Source organism: Ylistrum balloti, unplaced genomic scaffold (assembly GCF_031769215.1).
Source record: "Ylistrum balloti isolate Yb309-2 unplaced genomic scaffold, AGI_CSIRO_Ybal_v1 Utg371194, whole genome shotgun sequence".
Taxonomy (NCBI): domain Eukaryota; kingdom Metazoa; phylum Mollusca; class Bivalvia; order Pectinida; family Pectinidae; genus Ylistrum; species Ylistrum balloti.
In genome coordinates this window covers 229,921-240,519 of record NW_026782650.1, presented here as the reverse complement: position 1 = coordinate 240,519, position 10,599 = coordinate 229,921, and the positions used below count along the sequence as shown (strand labels likewise).

Sequence of the window (10,599 nt, the reverse complement as noted above, 5' to 3'; positions counted from 1 at the left end):
ATCTCCAGTAATCTATATACGATACATGCTAAAATATGTCATTAAATTCAACTATCTAAATAACGCCTTCGATTACACTTCCATACCCAAACGACGGCACACGTGAAGTTGTAAACCTAACGTCTAATGTATATACATGGTATATACAAGTACAAGAAGTTAGTCACCGTTGAAGCTCTTTTGTTTCATGAGGTAATAAAATGGTACGACTCAGTAAACAAGACGGAACTGTCATGGATCTATGCCTATAGCCCGATTATTTATCGATAAAATGGCATCAATCATTTGCGATGTCGTCGACAAGGACATCGTGCGATGCAATGGAACGGATTACAAAGCCGAGGAAAGACTGACCTATAACGACGAATGGTTCTGGATATATCTTGGCATTTATGTCGGTCTCGTGCTTATGGCCGGTACGTCTAGCAATATCATCTATCAGCTGTCATGCAGAATGCTGATGAAGACAACCCTAGTTATAGACAGTTTTATTGCATCTATACTTTAAATTATCGCCAGTCGAGTACCTTGTTATGACATTAATCAAATTAGGATTGGTGTAAATGGAAGAGGATATTACATGTACAATTGGACATTATGTAAATTGATTAAAATATAAAAATGCAACCAGGGGCATGTACAAGGAAAATACTATTATATACAACATCAGAAACACACAGTAGTTTGGGGAAATGACAAATATTGTAATTTGTTTTAACCATAGCACAATATACTTTCGAGGCAACAAGCCATTTTTTATATTGAATACCATATACAATGTACATCATTTAACTTTTTAAGTTACAGTTGTTTTTGTAGGTGTAATGTTGTAGGCTTTGTCTATAACAACATTACAAAGGAAGAGACCAGGTATATATATTAGTATCAACATCATTGCAGCCACAATGTATAAGTACATACAACACTAAGGGACCTATTGTGCCATTGTAGGGAAGTCTGGAATCTAACCTAGCTGACATATGATCCCTTGCAGCCAGTATGTATGGAACCAATGTTCGACGAGAAATTAATCTGAAACTCATGCTTGAGTACATTCATCATGACAGTCAGTGAGAATGTCATCACATTATTAGTGATCACTGTACCGGGGCATCTACATGTATACTTCTAGTAATGACAAATCAGTCTGACAACATCCACGATTTCACATTCATACACAAACAAGCCTTTAGCAATTACATAACTGTGATATCTTTCTGGTCACTCATGCACTTGCATTGTCTAGCCAGCGATATAAGAACACAATTGTTTTGATTGTAGGAATGATGTCTGGCCTGACTATGGGACTTCTGTCACTTGATTTGATGAGTTTAAAAGTGATGAAAGATGGAGGGACTCCCAAGGAGAGAAAACATGCAAAGAAAATTTTACCTATGGTGTCGCGTCATCATCTCCTTCTCGTTACTCTGCTTTTAGCTAATGCTGCTGCAGTTGAGTCAATGCCTATCTTTCTTGACAAGATTTCAGACCCAGTCACTGCCATTGTTGTCTCTGTTACTGCTGTACTCATATTTGGGGAGTAAGTTATTCTCAATATATATGTATTGTAAAACACTGAGTCCGATAACGAAAAAAAGTTTGAGTCAGTTGAGCTTCTTAATGTTTTTGTTGTCATGAAAAATGAGAAAAAGAGTCATTGTGTAAGTACTTGGACATCTAAACTTTTTCCTGATTGTGTTGTAATAGATGATAATTTGGTATAGTTGTTTCCTTTCAGAGTAATCCCACAGGCAATATGTACAAGATTTGGGTTAGCAATTGGAGCAACTTTATCACCGTATGTATATATCGAACAAAATTTTCAAATTCCTTCAAACTGGTATACTTAAGTTTTTAAAGTAATTTTTTTTATGTAGATTGTGAGATGAATCTGTGAATACAATTTGAACATTCAGTACATGTAATCATGTTTCATGTCAGACCCTGTCAGTAATCTGTCATTGGTGTAATTTCATAACAGTTCAATATCTTAATTTCATAACATTTTAATCGCTTTACAATGTCCTTCATTTAGTGTATATTCTACATTGCATTATTTAATTAACACTTCAATGAACAAATGGTTGTAGTTATGCAATAATGTTATTATGCAATATATCAAACTAAATGAACCATAGAGAAACCTATATAAATGTACCTTAGACAAAATTTTTGCAAAAATTGTTACCTACATAAGGCTTATGTCACTCAACTGAAAGGGCCTGCTACTTTCTTATCAGATTGGCAGGATTGACTTTTTTTCCTATAAATTCTAGTATGGTATATTTCTCTGCTGTCTGACTGCAGGTTGGTGTACTTTCTGATGGCTATATTCTACATCATTGCTTGGCCCTTGTCCAAGATCTTGGACTGTCTGTTGGGGAAGGATCATACCACTTTCTACAGGCGTGCCCAGTTGAAGGTCCTGGTCAACCTCCATGGTCCCAATGGCTCCAGCCTGCCTCCTGATGACTCCTCTGACGAGCATCAAGGAGAGCACCTTAGCATTGATGAAGTTCTTATCATACAGGTAAATAAATTTGTCAAGGTCACATAAGACCAGCGTTTGATCTTGGCAGTATTTTCCTGCAGATCACACTTCATGCAATTTCTGAATACAGACACTACTGTATTTCATCATTTTAGACATGGAAACAGTAACTCAAAGATGCAATAGAGAAATTTTAATTTGGAGATCTGTAATTAATTACTGCAATTATCATCTTAGATAATTATGTTACCTGTAATTTATGTTAGCAATAATCATGTTATGAGTCTGTGGAGGATGCTTCAGTTAAGGACAATTTCACAGAGAGTAGTAGATTTATATCACATATTTAAACCTCTGTCACGTATTGTATTCCTCACAGGGTGCCCTGGACATGAAGACCAAGACTGTCAAGGTTGCCATGTTACCTCTGGACGATGTGTTCATGCTGAGCATCACAGACAGGATGGACAAGGCCACCATGTTGATGGTGAGTAAGGAGACTTAACCCTTGTTGATACTTAATGATAAAGTAAGATATAGATTCTTACATGGTATGGCATTAGAAATTGAGACATGTTTCATAAAAAGAATGTTATTATCTTAATTTCAATATTGTTTATGAGATAATCTTAAAATGGCTAACATCTTCAAAACGTTTTGCATTTTGTGAAATATATCATTTGGTTTTGTAATTTTCTATTTTTAACATCATTTCATATATGTTGTCCCTCAGTATCTCACCAAGTCTCTTTTTAACTCCAAAATATCTGTGGAGAAAGGATTTGTCTGTGGACTTATATAACCTGATTGGTAGTACTTAACCATTGTAATATTTCTGTGGTTAAAAATATTTCAAATATGCCTTTGGTAAACACTGGTCACACATATAATGTTCTGATTTATTTTACAAGTGTAATTTTAAAATGGTGACCTCTGAATATTTAATCAAAATCAACTAAACTGTTTTGTATGATTTTGTTAATCTGATAAATGTCGTAAATTAAAAAAATAATGGTGGATTAACTTTATAATAGGTCATGGAAAAAGCTCACTCACGGATCCCTATCTATGATGGTCCATACACTAACATTATAGGAGTAATACTGGTGAAATCTTTGATATTACTTGACCCTGAGGATGCTACACCCATCCGTACTCTACTACATAGTCAGGCAGTAAAGACAGTCATGTTTGTTGATGAAGACATGCCTCTATTTGACCTCCTCAATATATTCCAGACTGGCAAAAGTAAGTGTCTTTTGACAAATAAGTACTGTAATTAAATCTAAAGGGAGTGAAGGTCCTGGTCATATACAGTAAATCAAGTTAAATCTAATGAGTGGTATGTGCACTTGTATAACAATAATACATATCTAAAGGATGAAGATGATTTTAACCTTTTCTCTCTGCTACAGAATCAAGTACAATGTGCTGTCTTAATGCTTAGTTTGGCCCAATCCAAATTATGGGAAATAAGTATTAACTTTTTCCGAAGAAAACAGCATAATGATGACTACGTTCATCCATAGTAATTGATCTACAAGCAATATAAAGAAATTGCTATTTGTGCAATCATATTTTAGCGTAATACTTATATCACTGAAAGCACTAAAATAAAATATCCACTGTAGGTTTACATAAATTGATCAGAATACTGAATATGTTTAGTCACGTTATATGTATATTTTCCAGGTCATATAGCTTTTGTACAGAAAAGTTCTTCCAGGGAGAGGCATGATGACCAGGCAGATGATGTCCATTTACTGGTCACCACAGCTGATGAGGATTGTGTTAGTGCTAGCGCTCAGTCCTCTGGACCAGTAAGTGTCTCGAGTTATCTCCCTTATGGATATTTTCCAATAATCCCTGTGTTTATCTAGTATTAGCTCTATATCTTTTGTTCACTCATCATTTCAAATTAGACAAGTTTAATAAAGGAACATTATTCAGCTAAAGGTTCAAGAATAGAAAACATAACAATTATTATTGTTAAGTTTAGATTTTCTAGTGTGGGCACCCAGTTGCTAATATTGATGGTGCACACATGTTAATGACATATAATGTACATAATGTACCTTTTACTAGATATCTTACTAGGTAGAGAATTTATGTTCATACTCAGAGAAAGTTAGTCATGAACTTAAGAACTAAACATCCCCCAAGAATGTCTTTGGGCTAAATTCAGACCTTTGAAGTAGTACAATAATTTTGAAAAAGATGAAAATGTCATTGAACAGATGTTATATGTGACCATGTAAATGAAAGTGGGGTGACTTACAGTTTGGAAGAAACTGATTAGATTAGATGCACTGAATTAATTGATTTATTTTTCCAAAGAATCTTTTGATGTAGTTGTCAAGCACTGACTGATCTACTCTCCATTTTGTAGGTTGTAGGTATAATAACTTTAGAGGATGTGATTGAAGAGCTCATTCAAGAGGAGATAATTGATGAAACAGATGTTTATGTAGACATACATAAACGGATACAGGTAGCAAGGGCACAGAAAGCTAGGCGAGATCAAAGGGTAGGTGGTGTGTGCTCTGGAAATTTCTTTATTTTACTGATAAAATGTCAGAAAATAAAGAAAAAAGATTTGTTTTCGTTTTAACTGGATGATTAATAATTCATGAAGTTGTTGATGAAATGTGAATTAAGTGAATAAAAAATGTTCACCTATGTCAAGATTTGAGAACTTCTTCATGTTTACTTCAAAAGCATGCAGTATTTACATTAGCTTTGCCACAATATTTTGTTTAAAGCAATTTTCTAATTTTGGCCCTGTGTACAAAACTTCATAAAAATTCAGTTTTGTTGATTTATCTTTTGTTTTTCTCTATCTTTTGTGTTGTTTGATCTTACGCACTTGATATTGGTTTGTAATTATGATGACTGTATATTGTGGTTTTTTATTTCTTTTTTTTTTATTTTGATGGCAATATTTCTAGTTACTCCTCAAACCATTCCATTCTATATTCAGTGATGGGGAGCAGGACACAGTGTCCTCCTCCGTTTAACTTATCTGGTTAGGTTGGCTGTGTATAGTTTTTATTTAATCCTGTTGTCAAGGTCATTAGGTTTGCCTTCCTTCCCAGTTATATGCACTTCCCTTTACACAGATCCTGCATAGTCGCCAGGTCTCCATGGAGAACCAGGGGGCTGACTCCGGGGTCACCACTGACCCTCAGGGATTAATGGATTCTTTAGACCTTGTGAGTTCCAAATTATAAAAAAATCTGTAGTGAAGTTGGAACTGAATGTGTTGCCTGTTTGCTCCTAATATACTGTACTAACCTGGCATACTTTAAGATCCAGCTCATTTAACTCATAGGAAAGACCTTAACATCCATTTCTGTATGCAGCCTGCTAGAAGTTCCTATTAGAATATATACACCCATTCTCAACTTGACCCTATTCTGTGTGAATTTTCTACTAAATCTCTACCTGTACATATTTGCACATACAGAGGGACATTTCAGTCCTTACATTTCTATTTTTGACTATGTAATACTGTCAACAGTCAGTGTTGGACTTAATGACAGTTTTAGCTGTTAGTCTTTGTTCCCCTACAGGTATGATTCTGTTTGATTCTGTTTTTTCACTACCTTTTTGCTATGTTTTAGTAGTTTCCTATTTTCTTCCAATTTTATCTGTTTCACTGTAAAAACATCTATATGTTGGTTATTTCTTATGGATTGTAGCAAAATCCTTGATTAGTAAAGTGTTAAAATAAATGAATGTTCTCAAATTTGATTGTGTTTAAACTATTATCAATTAATCAACAAGCCTTTTTCTGAAAACATTATATCTAAAATATGGAAACAATGAATGATAAGAATTAGTATGACAGAAAAATCTCTGTAGAGAGTTCTGTTTGTATAATTGTTATGTAATGTTGTTGTCAACTTTGTATTTCACAGTCAATGTTGAAGAGTCGATCCAATCCAATCATGAGGAATGACCGTGAAAAAGAGGTCGTGGATTGTCACACCTCATATTCGATGCCAGCAACAGAGAGTAATATCAACAGTGACAGAGAACCCCTTCTTGGGCCTCCAGTAGTATACACCTAGGGTATATTCAAATGCCAGCGGTGAATTCAACATCAACAGTGGAGAGAACCCCTTCTTTGGCCCCAGTATTGATAGCCAGTAGTGAATAATAATATCAACAGTAACAGAGAACCCCAGTTGGGGTCCCAATGATGTTCACTAGAGATGAATCCTTCTTGAAACTGTGTAAATGTATTCCTGTTGGTTAGAACTATTCCAATGTTCTATCAGCATTTTTTTTATATTGGCCTTGATGTTGATATTTTCTCTTTATAACAATATACATTTAGCTGCCGAACATTTTCATACTTGTGTCATTGTCTTTGGATTTGTTCAGCCTCTTGCCAAATCAGACTGGGATCATGATTCATGATTCACAATGTATATAACTTGGGTTTTAGTCTTGAACCACGGCTTTAAAGTTTTAGTAGTGACTGAAATGGATCCACTCTTTATAAAGGAAACAGGAATGTAAACCGCAGTAAAGTATACAATATTGAATTAAATGAAAGAAATGATTAACTCATTTGACAAAGATAAGCTTATGGGGTCATTAAAAATGGAGAAATAATGTGAAAATCAACATTGCTTGTTGATGTAAGTGGATTTTTCAAAAAAAATAAAAAACAAATCCTGGATCTTCCTCATGGTATCACATGATACTACTTTTCTTTGTATCTATTGTGTGTAAGTGATTTGAAGAGAATATGTGTAAAATGATTTACATTGGTATGAACAAGTGGACCATAGTCAATCTTAGGATGATGAAATGTATTAAGTATATGTTTAATTCTAAATGTACAATTGGTAGTAGCAATTCCAGATCATGTTCATTTGTATTAATGTGTTCCTGTGTACTCTATTGATAATATGATGATATTGATAATACTTTAGTCTTTAAATCGTCATTATCATTATACAAGTGTATATACTAGTATGTCTTTTTAACACTGGTGTTAGAGGATGACTATACTAGACTTACACCTTTGCTGTAACACAAATTTCAGATTTCATTTTCCATAACACAAATATAAGTTGCATTAGAATTATTTGAAATGGTTTCAGCTTGACTTACAACCACGCAATATGTAACATGTTCATTTATTTTTGTCTCTGAACTGATGCAGCTTTGAGATTCTCCTGAAGATGTAGATATTCAGATAGTGATCATATTGATTTTTGTGTTCACCTAGCCCTAGATATTAATATATATAAGTTTATTTTTTATATCATTTTACACAATATTAGGAACTTTTCAGGTTTTTTCTCCTTTTTTTGTAGATTTACTTACTTAAGTAATAAAACCCTAATATATGAATAAACAGTAATAACAAGTAATCCTGGGGATGGCTACTAATTGTACAACACTACAGATTATATCACTAACTGCAGTCTCACTCCAGTCTTCAAATGTTCTTTTGTCAACTCTCCTGGAGCCCACTGTGTTCCGCAAGTCACTAACACTGGCTGTTGTAACTTACTTCATTAACAAATTATGATCAAAGGTGCTTCTCTCTAGACTTCTATATGTGTTAATGGAAAATTTTATCCTTCCTCTTGTACTTCACATTTTGTATTCCACACTCTTGAGTCTGTGATAATGATATTTTGTTTTCTTGATCAAGATCTAAGGATACAACCGGGTAGATTTTATATATTCTGATCATGTACTTCTATCAACTTTTAGGAAGATTAATTAATGACGCAGTTCATGTTTTTTTTATCTGTTTTACATATCCTGGAGATATTGTTTCACTGAATCAGATATGTTACAGTATAAAACATTTGTTACTTGTTAGAATATTACATGTGTTCATGTGTAGATTTGATCTCCCTACATCTATAAATATTTTTCTGTGACAGAAGTTTTGGTTTGTACAAGATCCTGGATCAAATTAAGAAAGAAATCAGAAAGATAAAATGATCAGTTTGTCTGCTACAATTTAACAGCTAGATTAGAATTTTGTTATAATTTGTTGTTATTATTGAATAGTTACCTTGATATCTTTGAAGTCTCATTACAGGCATTCATATACTACTGTATTTTGAGAAGCTTTATCTGTTTAGTGAGGCAATACTTGTAAGCCTTCAGTTTTCATTTCTCTGTATCTGTAGAGCATATAAATGTATATTGTACCCACACGCAATTTAATTGCTGATTCCCCTTATAGTATTGTGCTTGATGCTTTTAATATTACTTTGTATGTCTGGATGTACCGTAATGTTTGTGACCTTACTTATCAGTCAAAAAGTGAGATGTTGTATATGTATGTAATCCACCTTCCTTGTCAGGGAAAGTGAGATGTTGTATGTAACCCGCCTTCCCTGTCAGTAAATGTGGGATGTTGTATGTTACCCACATTTCCTGTCAGGTAAAGTAGGGTGTTGTATGTAACTCACTTTCCCTCTAGGATAGAAAGAGATGTTGTATGTAACTCACCTTTCCTGTCAGGTAAAGTAGGGTGTTGTATGTAACCCACCTTTCCTGTCAGGTAAAGTAGGGTGTTGTATGTAACTCACCTTCCCTGTCAGGTTAAGTAGGGTGTTGTATGCAACTCACCTTCCCTCTAGGATATAGTGAGATGCTGTATGTAACTCACCTTTCCTGTTGGGTAAAGTATGATATTGTATGTAACCCACCTTTCCTGTCAAGTAAAGTAGGATGTTGTATGTAACTCACCTTCCCTCTAGGATAGAAAGAGATGTTGTATGTAATCCATCTTTTCTGTCAGGTTAAGTAGGGTGTTGTATGTAACTCACCTTCCCTGTCAAGTAAAGTAGGGTGTTGTATGTAACTCACCTTCCCTCTAGGATATAGTGAGATGCTGTATGTAACTCACCTTTCCTGTCAGGTAAAGTAGGATGTTGTATGTAACCCACCTTTCCTGTCAGGTAAAGTAGGATGTTGTATGTAACTTACCTTCCCTTAGGATAGAAAGAGATGTATGTAATCCACCTTTCCTGTCAGGTTAAGTAGAGTGTTGTATGTAACTCACCTTTCCTGTCAGGTAAAGTAGGGTGTTGTATGTAACTCACCTTTCCTGTCAGGTAAAGTAGGGTGTTGTATGTAACTCACCTTTCCTGTCAGGTTAAGTAGGGTGTTGTATGTAACTCACCTTTCCTGTCAGGTAAAGTAGGGTGTTATATGTAACTCACCTTTCCTGTCAGGTAAAGTAGGGTGTTGTATATAATCCACCTTTCCTGTAGGTAAAGTAGGATGTTGTATGTAACCCACCTTTCCTGTTGGGTAAAGTATGAAATTGTATGTAACTCACCTTTCCTGTTGGGTAAAGCAGGATGTTGTATGTAACCCACCTTTCCTGTTGGGTAAAGCAGGATGTTGTATGTAATCCACCTTTCCTGTCAGGTAAAGTAGGGTGTTGTATGTTACCAACCTTCCCTGTCAGGTTTAGTTGGATGTTGTATGTAACTCACCTTCCCTCTAGGATAGAGCGAGATGTTGTATGTAACCCAACTTTCCTGTCAAAGAAAGTGAGATGTTGTATTTAACCCACTTTCCTAGTTGGAGAAGGTGAGATATTGAATGAGGTGACCAAGTACATACAGATATTAGTGTAGTGTAACAGAATTTGTTATTTAATTTCCTTTTGTAAAGGCCTTTAACTACTGTATATAAATCAGGGATCAATATTTATGTTATCTATCTTGCTCTGAAATTTTGTCATCCACAGGTTTTCTGCTGGTCTATATGTCTGATGACATGATCAGTCTGTGAATGTTATACATATCTGTATTTTGATAGGTCCTTGTATCACTGATGTTTGATGTATCATGATTACTTCTATAATTACCTGCACACTGTCAATGCATTTAATGAACAGGTGTTAGCATCAAAATAGTATGGATGTACATCAGTCTAACATATAAATTAAGCTGATAAGTGTGACTTCCTTCATCACACTGGGATACTGAATTTAGATATTGAGAAATGGTCCAACACCTAAGTCTATATTGGGAACAAAAGCATTCCTTTTCAATATTAATATCAGTCTCACCATTATCTTTATGCTGCTGACCATATGTGCCAAAATAAAA

General features: G+C 34.6%; 1 protein-coding gene across 1 annotated transcript; it reads left to right on the top strand.

Moving 5' to 3' along the window:
- The first annotated feature begins 265 nt into the window (after window positions 1-265).
- On the top strand, window positions 266-5,508 carry LOC132561334 (uncharacterized). Its single transcript, XM_060226057.1, has 9 exons — window positions 266-416; window positions 1,282-1,540; window positions 1,739-1,798; window positions 2,308-2,530; window positions 2,871-2,978; window positions 3,526-3,739; window positions 4,184-4,311; window positions 4,881-5,018; window positions 5,440-5,508. The coding sequence occupies exons 1-9, from the start codon at window positions 272-274 to the stop codon at window positions 5,506-5,508; spliced, it is 1,344 nt and encodes a 447-aa protein (XP_060082040.1). The 5' UTR covers window positions 266-271.
- Window positions 5,509-10,599: the final 5,091 nt, after the last annotated feature.

What these genes read in the sequence shown, in the direction of transcription:
- LOC132561334 (XM_060226057.1), top strand. Translation starts at nt 272, where the DNA reads ATGGCATCAATCATTTGCGATGTCGTCGACAAGGACATCGTGCGATGC. An exon ending in ATTGGAGCAACTTTATCACC is followed by an intron (nt 1,799 to 2,307) that starts GTATGTATATAT and finishes GTCTGACTGCAG; the next exon opens with GTTGGTGTACTTTCTGATGG. An exon ending in ATGAAGTTCTTATCATACAG is followed by an intron (nt 2,531 to 2,870) that starts GTAAATAAATTT and finishes TATTCCTCACAG; the next exon opens with GGTGCCCTGGACATGAAGAC.